Source organism: Camelus ferus, chromosome 2, assembly GCF_009834535.1.
Source record: "Camelus ferus isolate YT-003-E chromosome 2, BCGSAC_Cfer_1.0, whole genome shotgun sequence".
Classification (NCBI taxonomy): domain Eukaryota; kingdom Metazoa; phylum Chordata; class Mammalia; order Artiodactyla; family Camelidae; genus Camelus; species Camelus ferus.
Window position 1 is genome coordinate 104,664,626 of NC_045697.1, and position 26,937 is coordinate 104,691,562.

At 37.3% G+C, this 26,937-nt stretch overlaps 3 protein-coding genes and 1 pseudogene across 5 annotated transcripts in view; 1 reads left to right on the forward strand and 3 right to left on the reverse strand.

Annotated features, from left to right (window-relative positions):
* TTC29 (tetratricopeptide repeat domain 29) overlaps nt 1-4,972 on the reverse strand; it is a 724,023-nt gene extending 719,051 nt beyond the window's left edge. Inside the window, exon 1 of the mRNA XM_032464537.1 lies at nt 4,780-4,972. The gene's annotated coding sequence lies outside the window, so the exon portion shown is untranslated. The remainder of the gene's footprint in view (nt 1-4,779) is intronic.
* Nucleotides 651-4,956, reverse strand: LOC102520002 (annotated as a pseudogene).
* A 127-nt stretch (nt 4,973-5,099) lies between the features above and the next one.
* TMEM184C (transmembrane protein 184C) lies at nt 5,100-26,894 on the forward strand. The gene is made up of 10 exons (XM_006193315.3): nt 5,100-5,807; nt 12,624-12,754; nt 12,853-12,889; nt 13,615-13,820; nt 18,664-18,738; nt 19,847-19,940; nt 21,655-21,767; nt 23,120-23,219; nt 23,734-23,905; nt 24,119-26,894. The coding sequence occupies exons 1-10, from the start codon at nt 5,685-5,687 to the stop codon at nt 24,382-24,384; spliced, it is 1,317 nt and encodes a 438-aa protein (XP_006193377.1). The 5' UTR covers nt 5,100-5,684; the 3' UTR covers nt 24,385-26,894.
* The window catches only part of PRMT9 (protein arginine methyltransferase 9), a 29,501-nt gene continuing 28,068 nt past the window's right edge, over nt 25,505-26,937 (reverse strand). The window contains exon 12 of one of the 3 annotated variants that reach the window (XM_006193316.3): nt 25,505-26,682. In XM_006193316.3, coding sequence (XP_006193378.2) covers nt 26,407-26,682 — 276 coding nt within the window. In that variant the 3' untranslated portion in view covers nt 25,505-26,406. The remainder of the gene's footprint in view (nt 26,683-26,937) is intronic. The other 2 variants (XM_032464519.1, XM_032464525.1) reach the window with 2 other exon arrangements.

The following is a 26,937-nucleotide window of genomic DNA, read 5'->3' on the forward strand; positions in this document are numbered from 1 at the left end:
TATTCACAATAAATACCAGGAGGAAACCAATGTTCACAGCAGTAGTATTCAAAATGGGCAAAAGCTGGGAGAAACCCAACTGGCCATCAACAGATAAACAGATACACAAAATGTGGTTTCTACATACAGTGCAATATTATTTAGCCTTGAAAAATTAGGAAATCCAGATACATGCTACAGTATGGATGAACCCTGAAAACAGTATGCTAAGTGAACTAACCCAGATGCAAAAGGACAAATATTGTATGACTCCACTTACATAAAGTACCTAGAGTGTTCAAATTTACAAAGGCAGAAGGTAGGAGAGTGGTTACCAGGGACTGGGGAAAAGGAGAATGGAGAGTTAGTGTTTCACGAGTACCGAGTTTCAGCCTGGGATAATGAGAAAGTTCCAGAGATGGACAGCAGTGATAGTGGCACAATAATGTGAATATATTTAATGCCATTGAATTGTGCACTTAAAGATGGTTAAAATGGTAACTTTTATGTTTGCATATATTTTACCATGATGAAAAAGGAAATGCAAAAACTGTTCTTAGCTCATGGGCCATGCAGAAACAGATTGCAGACCACGACTGGGTTATTGCCGGCCATAGTTGGTTCTAAATCATAAGACCCATAAACAAAATGAACAAAATGACAGAAAATACTTTTTTAAACTGTAACTCATTTTTATTTCAACATGAGTATGTTAAACAGATCTTCATATTGACCACCACTGGCACTTTCACCATGGTTTGTACACATCACATGATCATCTTGCATAACATTACATTTTAAAAAACCTCTGAGTGACAATTTTATAGCATTCACACGCCGTGAGCTGGTTAAGGAAGAATACCACAGTTGCCTCCTACAGTGCTTCGCTGGTGTAATAAGGACAGTAAATTGTGGTTAAAAAAATTAGACATCAAGGTTAAGCAGCTCCAATTTACTGAAGGCCACCAGTGGCCACCACTGGGGACAGTGAGATCTTTCAAAGTGTACATGTTCTAGAAGAGAACACCGTCATTGGTTAAAACTTTGTCAAAAGAAGTCAGTTTCTGTGCTGAAAACTATTTTCATAAAACTGAAAACTACCAAACTGTTTTAATATAAGTACTTTGTCTTCTCATCAGCATGTTTAAGACCAGGTTCTATGAAACCGTTGGAATTTACTCTCTCTTTAATGTGTGCTCTCATTTCCATCTCACCCATTTAAGGTCACCGCCTAAAAGGCTTTAAGGTGGTGGCGATAAACTCACCAGCGAAATCCTTTGCTCACCAGGAATGTTCAGCTGCTGAAAAATGATCTAGAGCCTCGATGGTGCGGAGCTGGACTTGACAAGAACACTCAGGAAGCCATCGTGCTGTCATCGAGCGTCATTTCAAGGAAAGCAGAGAATCTTCCCAAACTATGCACATAATTCGCAATGATACCATTGCTATGTGTTGAAGAGGACTGGTATATGATGTTCTCATCCATGTCATCTGTTTGCCAGAAAGCAGTTTGGGTCAAAGTAATTATAACTGGTGCCCTGGGACACACAGTAGACTCTAAGAATGTCTTTGACCTACAAACAGGTTCTAGTTGGTGATCGTCCTTGTGAATATCTGATTCATGAAGGCGGTCTGAACAAGAACCACAGAAATCCAAAGACATTCCTGGAGGACAATCCTGGCAGTGGCACTGAACACCCTACCTGGATAGGTTCTATGCCTCAGTTATCACACTTGAAGCCCACATGGTACACAAATCCACTTTCAGCTTGCATTTGCTTAAGTTTGTTTTTTTATAACTTTTTAAACTGTTCCTTATATTCAGGTAAATTTCCATACATAATAGGAATACTCTATCTGATGCCTCCTCAATAGCACTGTTCATGTGGCTATGAAAACAGGATCGGTCTTCATCTTCATCCATATAGACTGATGGTTCCTGGGAAGTCATCAAAGTGGAATGTTTAAAGAGGCTTATTAAGGGGGTGCTGTCATGTGCTTGTTGAAGACTTTTTGGAGTATATATATATAAGTTTGGTGTTCTGCCTGGGACTGGAATGCCAGCTTTAGTTTCATGAACTACTTCTGCACTTGCTGACAACCTGTTCTGCTGTCCTACTGCCCAGTTCATCAGCTACATTCTGCCAGCATCAAGATTCTACTCCTTCAGGAGGGTATTCCAGGAGTAGTTGTTCAAACTTTTTCTGTTCTTCAACAGTCCACAATTGGTTAAATGTTTCAGGGTTGGTATCATCACACATGTGTCCTCTTATCATCTGAGGATGACTATTTTGAGCCTTCTGAACCATCACTCAGAGGCAACATACAAGTATGACAGGGACTCTCCATCCTTCCTAGGATCTAAAGGACTTTTTGGTCTAGCAGGTAAACCTAGTTTGTCAAAAACTAGATTAACTCTTCTAGTATGCCTTTTATGATTTTCACATTCCCTTCCAAAGTTCCCAAGGCTATTGGTATACTGGTGCCCAATCTTTGGCAACTGAACAACTCTCTGTGATACGGAAGCCCTATATCAGCCTTCTTCTGGAAGTTTTCCACGAACTCAATGGGATTTTTTTGTGCTTCTCTCTGATGTCTGCCTAAACTCAACCTGATGGCTGACAGTTCCACAAACAAGTGTTCCAACAGACAAGGTGAAGTTGCCTGACCTTTTATGACCTAGCCTCTGCAGTCATATGGTGATTATGATCACTATACTCTAATAGTCAAATCAGTCACCCCAACCCAGATTTAAGGGGAGGGGACACAGAGTCCATATGTTTATGGGAAGAGTACAGAAGTTGCAGCCATGTTTTAAAACCACCACAGACGCATTTACATAGAGAGATATGGCAATACATGCCAAGGGGTGCCCGCTTCGCAGAATCCCTCAAAGTGAATTTTGTTAACCTATTATTTTAAGGCAGACTAATCCAAACTGCATCAAGAATGACTAATGACTAAGAACGATTGGCTTGACTTTGACCCTAGTATCATCTACTGGTTATAATCACTTGTTATTTTTCAAACACTATCAAGCTCAGATCCACCCTCAGGCTTAGGCTAAGTCATATCCAGAAAGAATATAGAGAATGCCCATAGCAAGAAAAGCAAGTGGATTAGGATCAAGCCAACATTATGGTTGCTGAAATCAGCCATTCCCTGACTCAGTGATTACCAGACTTTAGTATTTCATGGACCAAGAACAATTTTGGAAATAGACTAAATAGAAACAAAGTTACCAACCTTTCATTCTCCAAAGTAAGAACATTTAGAAAACAACTACTCTATAACTATCACATTAAAAAAAAAATAGAACGGATAACTTCAAAATAAAGCATACTCCTTTAGAATGAATAAGTTTGACTAAATGGAAAATTCACTATATATATTTTTTCTTTCTTTCTCATTTCTCTGCTGATCTGCAGAAAACTTCACCATGGATAAACCCTGGTTCGCAAACTGGTGTGGGAAATTACCTATGCAAGTGACATTCTGGTCTCTTCCCTCTCTTGCTTTATTCTATTTATTTTTATAGTTCTAGAGCTTTAGCTTGCTCCTAGGATCTCAATCTAAAAGGCAGACAAATACGTAAATGATTGTAACTCATGAGTGCTACTAAGGATATAGGGCGAAAAAAACTCAAGGAAAGTTTCACAAATTATGTAAAAAACATTTGCCCATGAGAAAGAATGCGAAGACTATTACAGATGGCAATGACTGACTGAAAGCACAGAGACTATGTATCCAGCATACCCAAGGAAAACTATATTGTGTATCAAAAAGTAAGTAATGGTTATACTTGGTTGTAGAGTAAGGGTTTTCTCTTCTTTATTCTCCTCTTTTCTGAAATTTGACAATGGAGTATGCACTGATTTAATGATCAGGAAATTAAAAATAACTATGTCAATTTTGTAGGTTAGCTTATGAAGAACAAACAAAAAGCCTATGTCCCTTTAAGTTTGTATAAAAAGAGACCGGGCTGTAAAATGGAGGTGTTATCAAGCTCCAGACTTTGGCTTAGGACAGATGACAATAGGGCAGACAACATTCCCTAGGCTGGGTGTAGTCAATACTGCAGGCCTTCTAGTTCACATACAGTCATCAGTCAAGAATTCTCAGGTGGCAGGTGCTGATAGGTTGAATGTTTAGCAGCACCTCAGCAGTCAGAGACCAAGGTTAGAATCCCAGCACCACCACTAACTAGCTCAATGAGCTTTGCAAATTACTTAACTATTTGAATCTCTTTTTTCATCTGTAACATCAAAAACTGCCTACCTTCTGGGATTTTTATGCAGATCAACTGATATAATATAGGTAAAGAGCAGTGTCTGACTCTCAGAAAACGACACATATAGAACACATTTGTGTGTCTAATTGAGAAGTAGAGATTTGTTTGTTCTATTGGTTTAGAAAGGCTTTAAGATCCCATTTACCATTTATTTGCCCCATAGGTTTAGTTAAAAGCTTTAAGCACATTAAATTTGTCAGCTATAATGTCAACCTTTTGAAACTTTAATGTATGCGAGTTTGTAACAAGTTCCAAATGCGGAGAGGATATTCAGTATTTGCAGTGTCTTCTAAAATTAACCTATGCCTAGAATGGTCTTTCCGCAGGATCCCAAAATAACCAAGTGGCTCTACCCTTACATTCCAGCAACTGACACAAAACTAGGCGAACGTTTCCCATTTCTTTCTGTCTTCTTATTCGAGCTGACTTCCCTAACCACTCTCAGAGAGAATGGGGGCCCTTTTGTGCAGAAAAAGAAAAGGCTCAGCTCTAAGGTAATGGCCTCTTACCCAGGCTTTCTTAAAGCTGGAATATAGTCAGCAGAACAATGGAGTAGGGGTTCCTCAAGTGTTCTCAAACGCTCTGTAGAGCTTGCAGAATCCTCATGGGCCACTGGTCCCATCCGACAGCGATTCCACACTTCCCCGAACCTCCTCTGCCTCCAACCTTGTAACGTAGATACGCATCCCTACAGCCCCGCCCCCTTCAAATGACCAATCAGAGAGTACGGAATGAACCGGATGAGGGGGGCCTAGCTTGGCGCTGTCGACGAATCACCAACCTCATTCAGCAGGGGGCGGAAGCGGAAGCCCTGGTTTGGCCTTGGATTCCGCCTTGGGGGAATGTCCGGTACGAGCGAGTGAAGACATCCTGGGGCCAGCGGGTTTTGAGTTATCGCCCCTTATCTATCAGCAGAATCCGGCAAGGAAACGCCTGCGAACCGGGGAGGAAGGAAGCTCGACCGCCCAAGAAAAGAGGGAGCGGGCAGGCAGCCGCGGGGCAGAACCGAGCTGTGTGCAGGGTCCTTACAGGCCGGTCCGGCTCGGTGCCGCTCCCGTCGAGGCCATGCTGCAGGGGGAGCTTCGAGCGATCCCGGGGTGAGGGGAGCAGCTCTGCCGGGGATTCCACCGCGGAAGAACTGGGTGGATGCACGGTAGAGAGGAAAGAATGCTGCCCGCACTGCTCCCCGGTAGCATCTTCAGCGGCCGCATTTGTGGCGGCAGCAGCAGCAGCAGCAGCAGCAGCAGAAAGCACAGCGTGCGCCAAGGAGGCGGTTCGAGCTGCTGAATAAGTCACCCAACGGCTGTTTCTCCGTAGTATGCGAGTCGACAGAACAGCCAAAGAACAGGGCTCCCCATAACAGTCTCCTTCGAGCTCTCTTCCCTTGCTACTCAGAGCTGATTTATGCGAAAACATGCCTTGCACTTGCACCTGGAGGAACTGGAGACAGTGGATTCGACCTTTAGCGGTGGTCATCTACCTGGTGTCCATAGTGGTTGCCGTTCCCCTATGCGTGTGGAAATTACAGAAACTGGAGGTAAGAGGGTCCCTCACCATCCGCCTCTAACCTTTCTTCTACCGTCCGGCCCATCTAAGGGATCCTATTTTTGCCCGGACGCTCCAGACTTGATATCCTGAAAACCACGTCGTGTAATGAACCCAGTCTTAGGACATAAACCTGTTGTTTCTGGTTGTTCACAGTTTTTCAGAGCTTTCTACGGGTGGAGGTAGGGCCGAGAAAATAGGATATATTAAGGTAGCGTCTTCGGAGAGCACTGTTTTGCAAGCATTTATCAATTCCCTGAAAGTAAGGTAACTTTATTCCTGAAATCTGATCTATTCAAATATTGGACTTAACTAGATCCACTTTAAAGACCAGGTGTTGAATTTTATTAGCATTTAACTAGCTTCCTGGATTAAAAGGACGCGAGTTGGTTTAACTTTGTTGTTTGTTTTTACTTTAGAAATTAACTCTTAACCAACAAAGTTTTGCAGAAAGTCCTTTGTATATTTTTTGATGTCATTCTTATTATGACATCAGTAAAGTAGTAAAAGCTGAAAGACCTCCCCGCCCCAGGTAAATACTTAACTAAGTGCTTTATAAAAATTGTAATAAACTTTAAATTTGAAGTTAATAAGAACCTGGACGTATTTTTACTTAGAAACAACTATTTCACATGAGTTATGACAAGCCCATGGGTTTTTTTTAGGCTTTTTATTTGGAAATGATTTTTATACAATTAAATGAAATGTATTTAATATGTTTGTTTTCTGTATGTTCACTTAGTATTTTTTTGTTGACTTTCCCATACTAACATAGTCCATGTAGTTGTTTTTAATGTTATGTAACATTACACTACATCGTTTCCCATTTATTAGATATTTAAGTTATTTCCATAATTTGTCTAACAAAATTCAAGTATAGATATCTTAATACAAATAGGGATTTCTTTGGAGTATTTCTTACTTTGAAGTATAGAAACTACTTTTAAGATTAATAATATGTATAATAACCTATCTTGAGACTTGTCTTAGGTGTTAGTGTCAATGGAAAAAATTAATAGTCAATCTGAGAAAGAAATGGAAAAGTTTATTTGAGCCAAACTGAGGCTTATAGCCCAGGAGACAGCCTCTCCGATAGCTCTAAGAACTGTTCCGAAGAGATAAAGGAGGAAGCCAGCACATGTGTGATTTTGGTGCGGGGCGGTGATACATGCAATCGAGCACACATCTCAGTAGAAGGTTGCTGCTACTCACGAGGAACAGACATCTTAATAGCTTTAGTGCTTACCTAAGTATGTGACGATGCAAGAATCCGGGTTCATTAAAGTTTCTCCTGAAAATACCAATTTGAAGGCCCATTCTGCCAGTTTTCCCAGAGCACAGAGTGCCTCATCTGGATCTTACCCCCAGTTCCTTTCAGGGTGTAGTGTAGGTCAGCTTTTCAGTGACCACAGTGGCTAATGACTTGATTCTTGTAGAACTGGATGGTGGGCAGCATTCTTTATTTTACAGTCCCTTCCCTTTCAGTCTTAATTTCTACCAAGGTTTGGGAGGCATTTCATGACAAGTTTGTCCCACAGGCAGGTGAGGATTTTGTTGATAAGCCACTCAATGTGCTATTACTGGACAAGGCCCTCTTAACAATAGCCAAAAGCCTCTGGACCACCTGTCTCACTAGTCTTTTATGGTCCAGGAAATGGTTCCGTCTTATTGCTTCTTCCCAGATCTAGAGTCATGCTATTACAATCTTATAGAAAGAACTGTATTGTATATTTGGTCAATCATTTCAAGTCACCTAATCATTAATTTTATCTGAGGCTCAGTCATACATTTGGTAATGCAAAAAACAATAATCTTGTAAAACAGACAGAATACAAGTAATATAGTTAGTAACATTAATAAGGTCATAAGTATTTGAGCTAAGAACTTCCTTTAGGTGCGGCCCAGTATCTCCCCAGGTCATCTGACCACTCTGTTCAGCACCAGTCACTGTCTTTAAGGGAAACGATATATTGGCATTGTGCATAAAATTCACCAAAGATGTCTGTACTTAGAAGGCAAGTGATGGGTCATCGTGACCCTTTCACAATTGAGAAAGGATGTTATCTTCTAAGGCATTACATGACTGGTGCCAGAAGGAGAAAAAGTGATGTTTATGGTTGCACAGGTACTCCTGCCAAAGGGGAGGGAGGTCTGGTTATGATGCAGGTGCACAGTGCACACTAGAGGGGACGGGGGAGGCCACAGGACTGAGAAAGTTTTTTGTGTGAATTTTTCTTGTCTGGCCTTAAGATGTGAATTTTATTTCATTATTGATTTCAACTGTACTTTTTAAGTACCACCAGGTTTTAAGGAAAAATTTCAGTTCTGCAGTCTCCCCAGCTAACACCCTGAGCCAAATTCTCATCATGTATTGCCAGGGCTCTTCTGAACACACCTGCCAAAGTATCCAGTTAAAACATTAAGTCACATTATGTGTGGCCTTTTCTCAAAATTTTCCATTCACTCCTAGTCCCAGATTAAAAGCCAGTATCCCTGACTATGGCATCAAGGCCCAGCATGACTTGATACCCACCCCAGCACCCCACCTCCCGTCCTCCTTGGACTTTCTCTCCTCAGTTCCTGAGCCTCTACCACACCAGGATCTAACACGATATATATTTTACTTATTTTATAGAATTTATTTATTTTGAGGGGTGGGGTAGTTAGGTTTATTTATTTATTTTGGAGGCAGTACTGGGGATTGAACCCAGGACCTCATGCATGCTAAGCATGCGCTCTACCACTTGAGCTATACTTGCACCCTTTATTTTACTTAACTTTATTTTCTCCTTCTGCCCAAGTGCCTGATACTTAATAAATGATTATTTGAGTCCCAATAATAAATCAGGCTTGTATTCTAATATAGTTAGAGAAACTGCACCTACTTTCATGGAACTTAGTGGTGGAGATGAACACAGCCAACAAAAACAAATCAATAAAATAAAATTATATAAAATGCTATGGAGGAAACTAGAAAAGATCTAAGAAATGAACAGGCAGGGCAACATTATTACACATCTTCAAAAGACAACTCTAGCAGCCTATAGAAAATTAAGTGGACGTGGAGAGATGCTGGAAGGCTCTTTAAAGTAGTTCAGAGGTATTGGGTGCCTGGGCTATAATGACTTTTGGTGCAAGTCAGAATGGCAGATATAGAGATGGAAAACTGAATTTTAAGTATCATTGGAAGTGAAGAAACAGGACCTGATGGTGGATTGGACTGGGGAGGAGAGGCAGTGAGAGAAATCAAGAAGCACTCTGAGGTTTATGTCTAAACCACAGGGTAAATGGTGATGCTAGTGACCAAGATGGAAAATCGATGGATAGGGACAGGTCTGAGAGAATTTGAGTTCTTCTTTGGACATTTAGGTATATCGTGTGGGCATGTCAGCTGTGCAGTTGGACATGGAAGTCGAGGGCTTGGAAAGGTTCGAGCTGCAGATACAAGTGTAAGAGTTGTCAGAACAGAGATGGTGTTTAAAGACATAAGGATGGATGAGATTATAAAGGGGAAGAAGAAAAGGCCGAGGACCTAGCACCAGCATTTAGAGGTCAAGTAGAAGAATAAGAACTTAAAAAAAAAAAAAAAGAAAGCAGCAGCCAGTGGGGAATAGAGTGCTGGGAGCCAGAACAGGAGATTGTCTCAAGAAGGACAAAGTGAACAGTCTGGTGCCGCTGAGACGCCCATTGATTTTCACAAGATAGGAGGGTCATTTGCAATGCTCATCCTGGTTTCAATGGAGGTGTCGGCCGGAGCTAGAGGGTGTTGTTTGAAGAATCAATGTGGAGTGAAGAAGAGGTATCAGGATATGAAGACAAGTGTTTGTTCATTTTGTTTGTTTTGAGTATTTTGACTCAGAGGGCCTGAAAAATGAATGGCACAGTACATAGAGGAGTGTGGATTAAGGCAGGGTTTTTTTCCCCCTGTTGTGTTTTTTTTTTGTTGTTGTTGTTGTTAAGGTGTTAGAGACACTAACTAGTGCGTGTCCCTAGGATAAGGTATAATTTAATTTAATCTTCTTTAAAACCCTGAAGCATAGGAATTATCCCTATTTTACAGATGGGAAAACTGAGACACGTAAGTGGCAGAAGTACCACTGCACTAAGTGCTTAATATACAATCTCCTTATCATCCTTTTCATCATTATTCCCTAGATGAGTTTATGTCTTTAAAATGCTTAACACTGTGCCCGGCACATGGTAGGTGCTCAATAAGCCCTAATTACCACTGTTGTTTTTAAAATATCATCACTGTTATTGCAGAGTGGCTGTTTCTTGTGGAACAGCATTTTAGTTGGGATTAGGTTTTCAATGGAACACCTAAAGCAGAGTTATGTGCCTCTGATCGAGCACTAGAAAAAGTAGTTGGCATATTAAGGGACAGTTTTATATGAAAAATCCTTGTTTTTTAAGCACTAGAATCACGGTGCTCACACAGGGGGAACTGAGGTTGTAGAAAGCTGCAGGTTTAGATAGCCCGTCCCATGCCCATGGTGGGGCACATACTCACAACTGGGGAGGCATGATGACCATGTGCGCTGTTCAAACCGTGTCTCTCCCTCTCTTACTCGACTGAGCACATATAATAGAGGTCACAGAAGCTCAGTGCACCTGTGATGTCACGTTGCTCTGCAGTCATCTTGCCCCACCCCTGTGGTCTTATGTCCCAAGTAGCTACTCCTGTTTCCCGGAGGAGGATTGGGCGCAGAAAGCACCGTCCTGTTTCTCTCTACTTTGAAAGCTTTTGGCTGATGGACACTTAACTCACTCCTGGATGCTTGTTTTTAATGTTTTTTTCCCCTTCCTCTCTACTTTCTTCAAGTTACCTTAGGAAAAAAAGCTACACTACTTATCTCCTTGTTTTGTGAGCAAAAAAACCCTACTCGTGGCTGATAAGTTTAATATTAATGAGATCCTCCTATCAATGTGTCTCCAGTGTGAATAATTTATTTAGAGGTAAATGTAAATTAAATTAAAATAAATGTAATAATCATAATAATATCTATAGATTCTAGAGTTATTTTATTATCATGTCACCTAAATATGTACACACATAAAATAGGTTAAATTTCTTATGCATATAGCTTTTTATATAGCTCAAAAATCAAAACAGTTATAAAACCAGTGATTCAAATTAGTGGCATTAAGGCGAGCAGATGATGTTTTTCTGAAACTAAATTGCAGTGTAAAACTGGTACTAATTCCATGATGCAAGATTTTTTACATTTGGAATCACGCTACTGAAATGACTCAATTTTCCAGTCACTTGTTTTATGATCATTTGAAAAAGAGTTTTCTTCCTTACAGCACACTGAGGATGCTTGGCCTTCATTAGTCACAAGCACATCATGTTTCTCTTAAGGCTACCCCCAGGTTCTACCTTTTGGCACTAAGGTAACCACACAAACAAATGTGGGCATTAAACTTACTTGGCAAGACTGTTCTTAATGATCACATAATAAAGAAGGCCTGGAGTATCTGATGATGATGACATCATCATTAAAATGAGCCCTGAATCTTAAATGAAATTGAGCCAAGCAAAAATCTCTGGAAAATTATTGCTCAGACATTCTTTTCAGAACCTTCACCTCTACGTATTTGCTTTTGACTTACTGCTTTGATTAACCTCCAGCAGTCAGCAAGACTTCTGTATCTGCTGTCACGTTTTCCATACAGTTTAATATAGAAATTCATTGTAAAAATACATTGGTTCTCTATACTTTTCTTTTCTACTTCTTTAATCCTTGACCCTTGATGGAGAAAAAATCTTGTGCAAAACAGTAAAAACTACAAGTTGCAGGCATCAGTTCTATTCTCATGAACTGTTCGAACTCAAGTACTAAAAATACTTTCCTTTTATGACGTTTTATTGTCAGTGTAAAGAAATACAACAGGTCTTTATGTTACCAGGTACTAAAAATGCCCACCGTTTTACTTTAAAAAGTCGGTATTTGCATTTTTTATAATCAAAAATATTCACATTCTTCAAGGCAGGAGTACAAATTAATATAAAATTCATTCCCAGTGGCCCCTCAGGCCACTAAATTTGTTTTTACCAGAAAACAAGTAGATTACTTCAGCCCTCAGGATGGGGTTGTTCAAAGTGTATTTTGAGGAATTGAGCTTTTAAAGGATAAAATATTGATCAGAAGTTGAAATTAAATCTTAAATCTTAAAAAAATGTAGTGTCCCAAGTTGATACTGTTGTGTGTAAGAGGGGCAGCACGTATCAGCACGGTTCCCCTGGACAGCATTTGTGGCAGTGCTTAGCAAGTGGGAGGCTTAAAAGACAGGATGTGTGTAAAGAGCTTAGCCAAGTATCAGGCAAATAGTCAGCACTCACTCTGTTCTACTGACATGCTGGGCAACAATAAAATTGACAAAAAATGTTGGTAGATTTTGATCTAGATATAAAAGCAAAGGAATAAACCAGAAAAAGATTTTTAGATTTGACTTGCAGAAAGTTTTAAAACTTCTGTACATCTTCAGTTACAATAATCAAATATAAAAGGCAAATAACAAGCTAGGGAGAAATGACATGATGTTAATGTTTTAATGCGTAGAGCCCTGTTACAGAAGGCCCCACGAGGAAGGGTTCAGCCTCATGAGGAAGAACCCTCCCCTTCCTTCCGCAAAAGCAGAAAATAGGCTATTTATTGAAGAGAAATAAAAATGCCACTAGTCACTTGGAAAATATTGAGCCTCATTAATAATAAAATAAATTAAAATTTTTAAATATAAATATTTTACTTAGCTCTTTACTTTTAATAGCAGGGAATTTATACTGATATGTTCTTTGCTTCTTAAGGTTGGAATACACACCAAGGCTTGGTTTATTGCTTTAATCTTTTTGCTGTTGACTATACCTATATCGCTTTGGGGAATATTGCAACATTTAGTGCATTATACACAGCCGGAACTACAGAAACCAATAATAAGGTAAATTTTCATTTGTTTTGATTCTACTAGTGTTGTGTTGGCTTGTCTCATAAATATGATGTAAAATGTTTTAAATTTATGTTTTGCTTTCCAAATAGGATTCTTTGGATGGTACCCATATACAGTTTAGATAGTGTAAGTATGCTTCATTTTATCTCATTAACTAAGAACTTGTTTGATGATACTAACATAATTAAGGTAATAAAAATATGTTATTTGGCAATAAGGAGTTAGATTAGTAAGTGAAAATGTTCGCTTGTATTTAATGTTAATTAAGAAGATAAAGTATAACCATAGAAAAGGCAGATGTTTTAAAAATCTATAGCTTGTTTTCTTTGCTTAATCTTTTAAAATTTCGGATTTGTAGTTCTTAGTCCTTTAAAGATGTAATATTTAAAATTACATTGTCATCCTTTTTATTTATTATATATTTTATTTGGACCAAAACAGAAACCTTCCCTAATAGATTCTAATACATGCAGCTGTTACAGATAACTGCTTTAATTTGATTAAATATAAAGAAAATATCCTTAACATCATTTTCTGTGATCGTGTCAGTAAAAATTTTGGATTATATTTAAAAATTCAAGTACATAATTTAACTTCTCTCTTCATGTTCATTATTTACCCCCAACACAAATGTTTTTGTTTACCAATATCCAAGATGTTTATTGCTTTTAAAAACTCATTTCACAGATTATCTGCTAGTCCTCATAATGATAAAATTTAGAAAAGTTGATGCAAGTATGTGACAAGACACCTTAAGTTTAAAAGTAGACTTACTGTGAGTACCATGCTTTGGAATGGTAATTCATTTTATCGTAGCTGCAACTATTTTTAACATCTGTGCTTTTTCATAGTGGATAGCTTTGAAATATCCCAGCATTGCAATATATGTGGATACCTGCAGAGAATGTTATGAAGCTTATGTCATTTACAATTTTATGGGATTCCTTACCAATTATCTAACTAACCGGTATCCAAATCTGGTATTAATCCTTGAAGCCAAAGATCAGCAGAAACATTTACCTCCTTTATGTTGCTGTCCACCATGGACTATGGGAGAGTAAGTATGTTTGGTTTTAATTCTCTCATGTTTGGGATTGCTTAAGCAGATTGAAGTATCATTATTCTGCAAAGCAGTGTGTTAAGTACTTATGCAGGACAAAAAGTGTAAGAGAGTCCCTACCCTTACGTAGTTCATAGTCAAGTTTGAAGACTAACAAAACACATTTTTATAATATACACATGTAAGTTAGTCTCTTTTACATTGTTCATCCTAAGTAGAAAACTTAAAATATTAATGGGGGAGGGAGACTTTGGAAATCGCTTAATCAACATCCTTTTAAAATTGGGAGCCAGAGTCTGTAGAGATTAACTAACTCAAGATCACATAGTTAGTCGATGGCAAAATCAGATCTAAGACCCAAGAAAATAGTCTAGGTGGGGAAGTAGCATTTGATATGAAATAAAAACAACAAACAGCAATCTTTATCCTAGTGATATATAAATTAGTTAGCCTTATTATACATCTATTTAGGACAGTAAAGGAAAATAAAAAATAAAGCCTGAAAACTTTACTTGAAGCTAGCATTGCATTTACTATACGAATGAACCATTGGATATTTGTCGGCAAGGTAACATTTGAAGACAGCATTTTAGAAAGATTAATCTTGCAGTACTATACAGGATGCATTAGGAGAAGAATCCAAAGGGGAAGTAAATTAGGAGGGTATTATAGTAGTTGATTTGTAAAATAAGCTGAAGAGGAGGCGTATGAAATTGGAACAGAAAGGAAAGAGTAAGAGAATGCAACTGGAGAATCAATAGGACTTGGTCACCGATGGGGATGTAGGTGAAAGTTGCAAGCCAAGGTAACCGGAATGATTTGGAGCAATTAGTGTAGATATATGACCTAGGAATAGCTACACTGTCTTCCATTCAACACAGAACCATTTGTACAACATCAGCACTAAATATAAGTGTCTCTCCTTAAACCCCTGTAAGGACAGGGAGCTACCTGACTGTTTGAAATAATAAGCTCCCAAGGTGTTACTTGACAAATATGTATTGAGCACCTAGTATGTTCCAGCATGTAGATATATCCTAGTACATATAACAGGTAGCTACAGTTTGGTTAAGAGGATTAGGAATTAAATGAAGACAAATAGTTACTCATTTCAGTAAACACTATGATGGAAAAAGAACAAGAGTTTATGAATGAGGATAGCAAGGAAACACTCATGTAGGTTGGGGATGGGGGGAGGGATACTCTGCTCAGCTCCAAACACAACAAGAACAAACAGACATTCATAGCCAAAGAGATTGAGGTGGTCACTGGACAGAAAATACAAGAGGAAACATCAAGGGTAGGGGGATTCATGGCCCATGAAATAACAAGAATCTTGGTAAAGGCAGGCCAAGTGAACATCAAGAGAGGAATGAGGAGCTTGGTCAAGTAGGTTATCAAGAGTAATCGGATACTGGGGTGGGGGGACGGGTGGTGATGGATGTCTTAGCAGGATTTTTTACTGAGACTGACTTCACAGGCCAAGGACAGGGCCTAAAGATGATGCCAAGTTGAAAAGAAATGTCAGAGGAGCCCTGTCTGAAGTTTGGTCAAGGAGAGAGATTGTCAAGTGAGAAGCCACTGTAGGATGTTAAGCGGAGAACTGGTATCCAAGTTTCATTTTCTAAGCTTACTGGGCTCTTTGTAGACTGAATTGGAAGTGGGCTTGGATGGAGGAGAGTGCAGTGGTCCAGTAAATGTGATAATGCTGATGATGCCGTGGCTTTGATCAGGACTCTTCTATTAACACAGAACCTGAGATGAGGCTCGAGCTGCCTTTTCAGGCTGGCTCATCACAGTTTGCAATGGTCAACTAAAACCCAAAACCTTTTTCAAATGATGCTAAAGGTCAAAATTCCCCTTGTCTGTGCTTGTGCAATTCATTTGTTCCTAACCACACAAGCAGTTAACATTTATTCTTGTTAATCTCTGTGTTGGTTTCATTTTTTTTTCCTGAGATAGCTGCTGCCTGAACACTATCAGCAGTGCATCCGTAACTATAACCCAGGTTTTCTGTCCTTTGAAGACATTAAGCATTTACCAGAATCATGCGGTTTGGGGGTATGGTTTTAGTAACGATAAAACTTCTCATTCTCTTGTATGTAAGTACATTGTAGGTTACCAGTTAGTTTCCTTCTCCTGGAAGACTGGTGTTATATATCTGATGTTTAATCAGGCTGTTGCTGTTTAGGATAATTCAGTGTGATGCTTTGGTTTAAGATGCAAATGCCATGGGGAGTTTCCTATCCTTAGATGATAAAACTAAATCTGCTTTTTATGTTCTGGTTTCTGTAACATAAGCAGTGAGCACAAAGAGTTTTCTTTGAATGAACGTTAGATGTTGTGTATGAGAGGTGGGGACCATTTATTTTACCTAGTGATTTAATACAGTTATGAAAGAGATTTTCTCATGAAACAGTACTAACTCTTATTACGTATTCCCTTCTTCCCTCTTGTTTTTAAAATTTGCGTCACAGCCCAAGTTGAATTTGACACAGTTTGAAAAAAATTGCTCTGGGGCATATACCTTGGAATAGATATGCTAGGTTTTTAGGTTTTGTTCAACTTTGTTTGTGATAAATTGTTTGCTAGAGTGGCAGTACCAGATTACTCTCCCATTAACAGTAGAAAATATTTCTCAGTGAACCACAACTTCACCTATATTTAGAAATACCCAGACCTCTTTATGTTTGCCTGTCAGGAGGGTGCAAAGTATCACTGTGCTCTTGATTTCCCTGATTAGTAGTGAGATTGAGCAACTTTTAAAACGTTTTTTAGCCATTTGTATTTCCTTTTCTAAGGAATGATTGTTGCTGTTTCTGATTTTTTTTAATGGGCTGTCTGTCTGTAGGGGATCCTTATATGTTTAGATACTAATTCCTTATTTAATGTGTGTTTAAAAATATCTTTTTCCAGTTTTTGGCATGCTTTGGCACTTTTATTATATCTTTTGATAAATGGAAGTTGTTGTGAATTTTAATATAGTTGAATTTATCAGTCTTATTTATAGTATTTTTGTGTCTTACTCCAAAAATTCTTCCCAGCCACAGGATTACAGAAACACTCTCCTGTGCTTTTCTTCTAAACATTTCATATTTTTTCCATTAAGACTAATAAACACATTGCTTTTTTCTTCATATGTTGTGTGAGGTAGGAATGCAATTTCAGTTTATTCCATTGGCTCACTTAAAACTTCCTTTAGTGTCAGTGTCTCAGTAGCAAATTTTCTCAGATATACTTATCCAAAAGTGTCTTTATTTTGCCCTCATTCTTGAAAGATAGTTTTGCTGGATGTAATTCTCTGCTGACAGGAATGTTTTCTAAACATTTTGAAGATTTTTATCCCATCTAATTCTGGCTTTAATTGTTACTGTTAAGCCTCTGCTGTCAAGCTAATCATCGTTCCACTATAGGTGACATGTCCAACTGCATTTTTAAGACCCTCCCTGTCTTTGATGTTTTGCAGTTTCACTCTGGATTATGTAAGTTATTTTGTTTTTGTTTTCAGTCCTGCTTAATTTACAGTGTGCCTCAGTCTGTAGATTCGTGTCTTCAATCAGTTCTGAAAAGTTCTCAGCCATAATCTCTTCCAATTTTGCCTTTCAGTCCTCTTCTATAACTTTGAGTGCATGTTAGACCTTCTGATTCTGTTCTGTTCTTTGTAACTCCCTTTCACATTTGTCTCTTTGTCTCAGCCTTTCCTATTCTGGGCAATTTCTTCAGCTACACCTTCCAGTTCATTAATTCTCCACAGTTTTCAAAGGTATCTGACTATTTAATACATTTGCATAGTCACCATGGTGGTCTCAGGTTTGATTTGATGATCAGCTTGTGGAACACTGTAGGTGTAACCCAACTCCCACTTAACTTACTTTGTAAGGAGTGTGGGGCCGGAAGCACGGCATGTATGGCCCAGGCATCCTGATCACAAGGTCTTGCAAGAAGCCCAAGTGCAGCCCCGGGCCCACCTCTGCAGAGGGGTGGGAGTGAACCACCTCAGCACCGGGAAGGCTCTCAGCACACAGGACACCAACAGTTTTTTGTTCAGTCCTAGTGACCTAGTACCTCACAGTCTGTATGTCAGACTCACCTTCGTCTCAGTATCGATGTAATTCTTAAATTAGAGGATTTGTAATACATAAGATTGATAAAGGAGTGCTACATAAACTTTTGCCCTCAGAGCAACTTGGTTTTTTAAAGGCTTACTTGCACAAGGCTGTCGGGTAGAGAGCCTTTTTTTTGGTAGTTGATGTTTTGGAACTTCTTTGTTTTGTTTGTTACTCCTCGTGAATTTCCCCCGTACATTAAGTGACTTCAGTGATAGAATAAAAACTGTTTTATGCAGGATCTTTGTTTTGTCCTTTCAGAGTATCTGATTCAGAGCTCAGAGTCAGTGATAATCTCTGGAATGATACAGAAACACCAAGCTTGAAAAGAAACTGAATCCTAAATGTAAATAATACTTTCTAAATATGCTTTCATATACACAAGGCTACACGTAATTTATTTGCTGCTCAGTTTTCTTCCAGAACCACACAGGCACCCCCACTTCTGTTCTTCGTTCTTCTCTGCTGTGCTGTTCAGGAACTTGAGACTGTGCTCAGAGAGGGAGATCTTTCAGAAGATGCAATTGTTACATGATTTTTAAAATATATTTAAATAACTTGTTTGCGGGCATCCACATTCTTTCCCAATAGCCATTTAGAATGACTGAATTAAAAGGATTAAATATAAATCTGGCATCATTTGTCAAAGTGATTTTAATTTGGGGGCTTTGGAGAAACCTGATACAATTGAAATGAGGAGTTGAAATGAAAACTAAGTTCTTTTTCTCTGGCAGAGTATTGCTGTTTAGATGCAAACTGGGTGTATTGCAGTATACAGTTGTCAGACCATTCACCACCATCTTTGCTTTGTAAGTAAAGTTATATTATTATTCATTTTTTTTTTAAATCCTCATGCTCTTACTTAAGTGGAAACAACTGAGTAGAAAAACATGTAAAAAGTGTTTTGTATGTAACACATCTAGTCTGTTATAAAAAAAAACTATATAGAAACCATGCTATATTAGAATAAATAAGGTGACCTTTCATAGAATTCACTACAGAATTCTTCAAAATAATACTCTCTCTAGAGATTTTTAGAAAGCATTTTAAAAATACTCTTCTTCAAGTATTAATGTTCACACAGTTTTACAGAAACATCTAGTACATGACATTAAAGTAAACCATTTCAGAGTCATTGCATGGTTTTATTTTCTAAATGAGTACTGTACTCTAAAGAAGAAGTCATAGTTTTCTTTTTAAAAAATCCTGTCAAGGCATAGCACTTAAGGTTAAATGGGGTATCATTAAGCTACCTAGTAAAACTATTCCCTAAAAATTTAAGAGCATCAGGTAGTTTAAAGCAGGTAGATTGCATGTTTTATCTGCTAGTTACAACCAACAGTCTGTCTGCTCACAGGAAGGATGGGAAGAGAGGTAAAGGAAGCCTTCAGTTCTCTGTTCTGCTTTTATGCTGGCAATTTTTCAGACATTGACCTTGGCATTAAGACTAATTCACTTATTTCTGAAGGCATGCTTTATTTCTTGGCTATTTAGAAATTGGGTAATCAAATAACTTAACACTTAGATCTGGGTCATAATTGAAGTTGCCTCCAAGACAGTTTGGGAGATAAAATTACAGTTGTAGTTGGAGGCCTGCATTATATGTTTGTAACAATCAAGCTTTTGAGAAACTGGCAGCATAATTTGTTTGCCTCTAATAATTAACCCATTCTAGTTCAGTGTATGTGTCTTTTGGATTTACTTCAAGCTGGAGAAATAATCATATGGTAACATTTGTGGAAAAATGTTTTCCTTTTAAATTTTGAACCACCTTTATCACTGGATAATCTATCAAGTGATTATCTACAGGATCTTTTAAACTGACTTCTGAATTTAAGTATTACTGTCAATGTTGTATTTTAAAATATATTTTGATTTAGTTATTCATAAAGTTGTCTCATTTTCACCGTGCTTTAGAATCTGTGAGATGCTTCATATATATGATGAAGGGAACTTCAGCTTTTCAAATGCTTGGACTTACTTGGTTATAATAAACAATATGTCACAGTTGGTAAGTAAATACTCATTTCGACTGTACTGAATCAGTGTCCATAACTCTGAATTTTTTTAGGGAAAGTTTCTTCCCGAATAAAACTTACTGTTACTTTTTAATATTGAAACTTGATTTGCAGGAAGAACTTGAAGAACCTTTAACATTTATCTTTATACATACATAAAGATACAATATCTTTGTTAGTTATTTGCTGACTTAGACATTGACCTGACTGTTAACTTATACATTGATTGTGTGTTTTCATTTGGTTCTGGTATCGAATGCACTGTTATGTGGATATGTCATAAATAAAAACACAGTGCTCTCCTTAAAAAAAAAAACCTTAGGCATATTTATAAGAAAAATATTTAATTGGCATATGGCGGTACCGGGTTTGAATCAAAATGAGAGAATAAAAGTCTCATATTTGGAATAAAAAGAAAACTGAGAAAGCCAAGTTTTTTTAACAAGTGCTATTTTTTTTTAAAAAGATTAAAATGATGTTATAGAAGCTGAAATGCTTTAAAGATCTAACTGTTGGATCCCTTCAACTTAAGAGTGTGCATTTTATTTAAAATTTTTAATCAATGCTTTCAGCAAGGTAGTAGTTTCAGTGCAGTGATATGCATGTGTGGTGTTAGAGGTTTATAATAAAAATTAAGTTCCTGTGTATTCAAAGCTTTCTCACACGTCCATATTCTCTGGAACCAGTAACTCCATTTCTGGGAATGCCTCCTCAAGAAATGGTCAGAAGTACTTTTGCTTTGAATATTTTTGTATATAAAGCTTATTGTTTGTAATTGCAAAAGCCTGGTAACAGTCCGAAGCCTAGTAATCAGGACTGGTTAGATATACAATGGTCCTTCCACCGGCCCAAACACTAGGCAGTTATTTAATGAAATATGTGGAAAAGGGGCACTTTAAGTGGGGGGAAAAAATCAGGCAACAAAATTTTATATTTAGTTGATGATACCTGTTAAAAACCACCTTATGGTGTGGAAAGGAATGGTTGGATGGTGGGCCTGTGGACAACTTTATACTTCACTGCTTTCATATTCTAAAGTACTTTAAATGAACATTTTATAATGGGGAAAAGTAAACTTTGAGGAGAATATTTATTGCTGTGCACGCTACACTAATTACAACTTATATCTAAAAATAGTTAATAATGTCTTGAGCATTTATCTTTAAAAAGTAAATTCAGCTGGATTAACATACTGCCCTCAAGAAAAATTGTTTCCCTGATTCCTTTCCAATTTTATGGTCACAATTTTATTGAAATAGTACTTATTTAATGTGTTGACTTATAAATAACATGCAGATGGTGTTACTTAAGATAGACTATAGTTAGTAAGCTCAACCCTTATAAAATGAATGGTAATTTGTGTATAAAAGTCATTAATAAGCAGACAGATGATTTTATTTGGTCGAATGAGAGCCTTTTCTTCCATTCATGGCAGTCACTTATTCACTGTGTTTTTTGTGGGCCCCAGTAAGTGAACACTTAAAACAATTTTCAGGGAAGATGTTTCTCCTCTAAGAAATTTCATATTATATATATTCATCCACAGAAAACTATAAAAGCTTGTTAATCTGAAAAAAAAAGCATAATAAAGCCTAGAAAATGTTGCCTGAAACTTTATTCTGTACCAGGTCTCTGGTTTATAACCTGAATATTTCTAATATCATATTTGTTCTTATTGAAGAAGTTTAATTGTTTAATTGTTTCTAGTTTGCCATGTATTGTCTCCTGCTATTTTACAAAGTACTGAAGGAAGAACTGAGTCCAATCCAACCTGTTGGCAAATTTCTTTGTGTAAAACTGGTGGTTTTTGTTTCTTTTTGGTAAGTGTTGCTTTCTCTTAAATGTTCTCATTTTCTAAAGAGCAATAAAACTTGTTGATTAGAGAGAATTTTTTTAGCCTTAATACAGAAGATGAACTAAAATGCCTACTTACCTTTTAAAAAGTACATCCTTTTAGCCCTTCTTGATTTTTCATAAAGAAATAATCAGATGGTCACTGTAACATTTATAAGAAAATAATTTGAGTCACTAAATGTATCAACACTAAGAAAATCATTAAAATAAGTTGTGGTCTTTTCATATAAGAGAAAACTCTCCAGTTTAGACATAAACATAATGTAGAATATTTAATGATGTGAGGCAATGTTCATCAGTAAAAATATTTTTTAAAACAAAAAACAAAACTATACATGGTCCCAGTTTAGTAAAGGAGTGGGTGATAGGGGCCTAGAAACAAATACACCAAATTTAATAATACACAAATAATACAAAGAGGAGGAAAAGAAAAATCTTTGAAATCCCACCACCCAGAAAAAAGTGATTGACATTGTGGTGCACGTCATATATAAAACTCCAAAGAAATAGTTCATACTATAAGAACTTGTAGAACTCAGTGATGTGTTAGTGTATTGTAGGTACAGGTCTTTGTAACAGTGAGGATATTTTGTTATTGCTTGGATTTTTTTTATTTTCGCAAAGTATTCTGATGTGTGGATATCACTTTCTAATGTCAATCTCCTGTTGACGTTTAGGTTGTTCCTAATTTTTTTTTTTTTTTTTTTTTTTTACCGTTACAAGCAATATTGGAGTGAATATTCTTGTATACAGATCTGTGAAACCTTGTCTACTACCTCATTATTGTCTGTTTAAATTTAACCTAGGGCAGATCCCTAGGTTTGCTTGAAATGCTCAGTGTGGACTCCCTGTCTGGACATCAAGCAAGACTGGTTTCAAAATATTTTTTAAAATAATTTGAATAATCAATTAATACATGTGTAGATAACATTTAAGTATTTGTCCTTTATTTCACTTTAAATTGCTATTGTACAAGGTGTCAGGCATTTGTCTATGTATAGGAAGAACTTAAAATCTAATTACTTGTGCAGCATTTCAAAATAAAAAAAAACTGTAAGCCAAAAGCCAGACTGTAAGTTTTAAGAGTACATAATCAAAATTCATGTGATGAAACTGTACCAGAAGAGTAAATCTGTAAAACATACATAGACTATGGATACCTGGTGTCCTCAGGAGTATGTGGTAAAGGCAGGGTGGTGGTGGCGGTGGTCAGCCCACAGGTGGTACTGGGTTTAACTTTTTAAACGGCATATTTTTAAAACACCTGCTCATTTTATGCTTGATATAGATTTGGCGTTTACCTTTTCCTAACATATAGGCAAGCAGTAGTTATTGCTTTGTTGGTAAAAGTTGGCGTTATTTCTGAAAAGCATACATGGGAATGGCAAACCGTAGAAGCTGTGGCCACAGGACTCCAGGTAAGTAGCGCTGTCTCTGAATTCATTAGAACTTCACTGTTTGTTAAGCATTTTTACGTATTATCTCCTAAACCTGCCAGCATGCAGGCTGTGGGGCGACTGTTATCCTCACTTCACACGTGAGGAAGCAAGGGGCCCTAGGGAAGCTGATCCTCGTCGCTGATTTGTGGTAGAGCCAGGAACAGAACCTCGGTTTTGTTCTTCTTAATCAGTTGCTCTTTCCGCATTTCTCCTCTTAGTCCTCGGGCAGTGGGTTGAGAATGCACTGAACTTTGCAAAGAAATCTTAGTGGCGTAGTACAAAATAGATTTAAACTCTTGGCTTTTTGTCTTGTTTTGGAAGAGGTCAAAAGTAATTTTGGAAAATGGAAAAATGAACATAATCCTTTGGGGGAAAGCCAGCTCTTGATACTTGATACTTTTGAGAAGAGAGAAAGGTGGTGCTTTTCCTTTATCTACAAAAATAGATTCAAACTCCATGGTGGCTGATGCTCCTGTCGGTGTTGTTGTTGTAGGACTTTATTATCTGTATTGAGATGTTCCTTGCTGCCATTGCTCATCACTACACTTTCTCGTACAAACCGTATGTCCAAGAAGCAGAAGAGGGCTCATGCTTTGATTCCTTCCTTGCCATGTGGGATATTTCAGATATTAGGGATGATATTTCTGAACAAGTGAGGCATGTTGGTAAGTACCAGCCATTTCATTCATTCAGACAGGCTATTGTAGTTCTCCTGTCAGGTGTGTTTAAGAGATGAAAAGACGGTTCAAAGCGGGGCCACAGTAAGGCTCTTCAAATTGGGACAGGGGAGGGGGAGCTTATTTTTAGCATGGCAAGTCTGTAGTGGTAAAAATAACCTAACTCTTGGCTAACTCGGAAACCTTTATGTTACTTTAAAGGAAGGACAGTCATGGGACATCCTAGGAAAAAGTTTTTTCCTGAGGATCAAGATCAAAATGAACATACAAGCTTGTTATCATCATCATCGCAAGATGCAACTTCTGTTGCCTCTTCTGTGCCACCTTCACCCATGGGTCACTATCAAGGGTTTGGACACACCGTGACTCCCCAGACTACACCTACTACAGTTAATGTATCTGATGAAATATGTAATTATACTACAGGAGTGAAAAAAGAACCTTCAGATATTTCCATGGCCTCCTGAACAGTGTGCAAAAGCAGACTGTGCTGCCGCCGTGTTATTTCGTCACCTGGTATCCCACTGCTCAGGATTTTGTGCTTGGGACAAGCCATTAATGGTGGAAAATTTCAACACAAAGATAGGCGAAGACCAGGTACAACTACTGGATTTATACAACTAAGTTTTGTATATCACAAATAATCAGTCTAAATATCCTAGACTTAGACTTGATTTCTTAACACTACATAGAGTATCACATACTCAAATGGTAGAAAATGACTACTAAATTTTACTGATGTTAACAATGCTTTAGCAAGATGATAGACATAAAAAAAAAACACAAAAAAACCAAAAAACAATCAATGCTTCCTACCACTGCTGCATGGATATAATGCTCTGGAATAAGCAGGAAGTGTAATTCAGAAATATGAATTAGTGGAACTTAATCATAATCATGTGCCATATATGCTTCCTAACAATTATTTCTGTTTCTCAACTGGATGTCTTTCGATAAATTAGAATTTATCATTTATTTTCTGTAACTTTTTATGTCTCTCATTCTTTAAATGTAGACCCTTAATTTTTTAACAAAAAGTTCTTGATTAGAGAGAGACAGCAGAAAAAAATTAAGTCCCAAAATTTAAAGGGTTGAAAATTATATACCTACAATGAAAGATGACTGTATTTTACATCCCTACTAGGAGAAATATCTAAGACCTAATATTATTAATCTTAAAACAACTACTATCAAAAAATCATATTTGCAGCCATGCTAATAGATTAATAGATTATCTGTGACTTTGAGATAAAAATAATAAAATGGACAGAAGACATGAGATAGAAACCCAGTCTGCTTTTCCTCAGTGCCATTAAAGTTGTCAGCAAGTGTAAACTATAGTCTTAATTCAACAGACAAGAGTCAGAAGACTTGTAGGTGCTGTTGGGGAGAAATTTATTAATTGGGATGGAGTTCCCCTAATTGCTAATCATAACCCATTGGGTCTAACATTTACACTGAAAATAAAGTGCCAGAGTAGTATGTTGAAAACAGCAAAGATAAGTATTACTTCTCAAAACCTTTGCTTTGTATATTTAAGCACATATATATCTAATGCGTATATACATGCATACTGGTTCATGGTAATTAGGTACAAAGTTTTTACTCTGTCCATTCTTATAAACTAAACAATTTTACCGACAGTAAAGGTGGGCAGTATAATATTAGAGGCAAGGAGAACAGGCAGTTTGGAGAGAAGATACATCTAACTTCCTGTGTAGTTCACTTAACATAACAGCACGCAGTGTATACAAGGCATGATGATCTTACTTATTAATCTTGCTACTTCAGGTCTTTAAAATTTGGACTAATTTTTTTTTTCTTACTGTGCATCCAGATCAAAACTTTGAAAAATACTGGTTTAGGTTTAACTCTTTCTTGAATTTATCAGCTTTTTAATTTTTCTTTGCCAGTAGCCCAGGAAAAATGCTACCCGCTCAGATTTTACTTTGTCCCTCTTATACTCTTTTACTTAGATTTAGTCTACAGCTTCAATTCTTACTCAAGTTTGCATTCCCAAAACATGAAAACTGAGAAGGTGGTTCAGAAGTATTTCAAGTATTTAAAAGAAGCAAGCTTGGAATTTACAGATAACCATAGCCCTCAGTCTTCAGTGAAGCCAACTTTTTGATGTATCCCAACTATAAGTTTGGATTTAAGGGAGAAAAATCCAAGATGCCTAAAAAATGACGATGAGATTCAAAATCCCTAATCTTTATAGGTTAAGAGTGTAGACTCACAGGTTTGGCAAAATTTAATCTGTAGTAAGTAAAACCAAGCAATAAAAACAGGTTCCTAATTTGAAAAATTAATGACAGCCTTTTCCAGAAAGGAAGTCTGCAGCAATATTTTTGTAATAATGCCACTTTTAAATTTCAGATCTTTTAAATACACTTTATTAATGTCCATTTTAAAAAACATTCGACCATTACAAGGAATTAAATCTTCATAACTCCATTTTATGATTACAATCCCACGACTCATTCAGACTAGAAGAATTGTGAACTTGCTGCTCTATTTCCACATTTTTTCATTGGAAAACTGCTCTTCATTGCTTCACTAGTGATGCTGACATTGCTTTTGTGGTGCTGGACGTTGAGTACAAGTTCATCTCCCATTTCCACCTGGATGGGGTTGTCTAAAACAACTGCAGCTTGTTTCCAGTGGGAGGCTTCACTCGAAGTATCCAACCTAATCTCATCATCAAGGTACAGATGATACCAAAATGGAATGGCAGTCACTTGTCCAGATTTACAAATGCGTACCTATTAAATTAAACCACAAAAACTTCATCAGCGTAAACAGAGTAGATTTGGATAAGTCTTTGTCTTTTCAGTCAATTTTAGATCCAAATTTTATAAAGAAATATAATTAATCACCCAATTCAAATTAATACCAATCTATCTTACTCATTAATGTTTACCCAAGCCTATGTCTGGATACTGTTCAGAAAATAAATAACATTTAAATCTTCAAAGAAAGTGACCAAAACTATTTCATGTATCTAAAGTACTACCTAG

Coding starts and splice junctions, on each gene's coding strand:
- TMEM184C (XM_006193315.3), top strand. CDS start 5,685: ATGCCTTGCACTTGCACCTGGAGGAACTGGAGACAGTGGATTCGACCT. Junction 12,755..12,852: donor CTACAGAAACCAATAATAAG/GTAAATTTTCAT, acceptor CTTTCCAAATAG/GATTCTTTGGATGGTACCCA. Junction 19,941..21,654: donor TAAACAATATGTCACAGTTG/GTAAGTAAATAC, acceptor AATTGTTTCTAG/TTTGCCATGTATTGTCTCCT.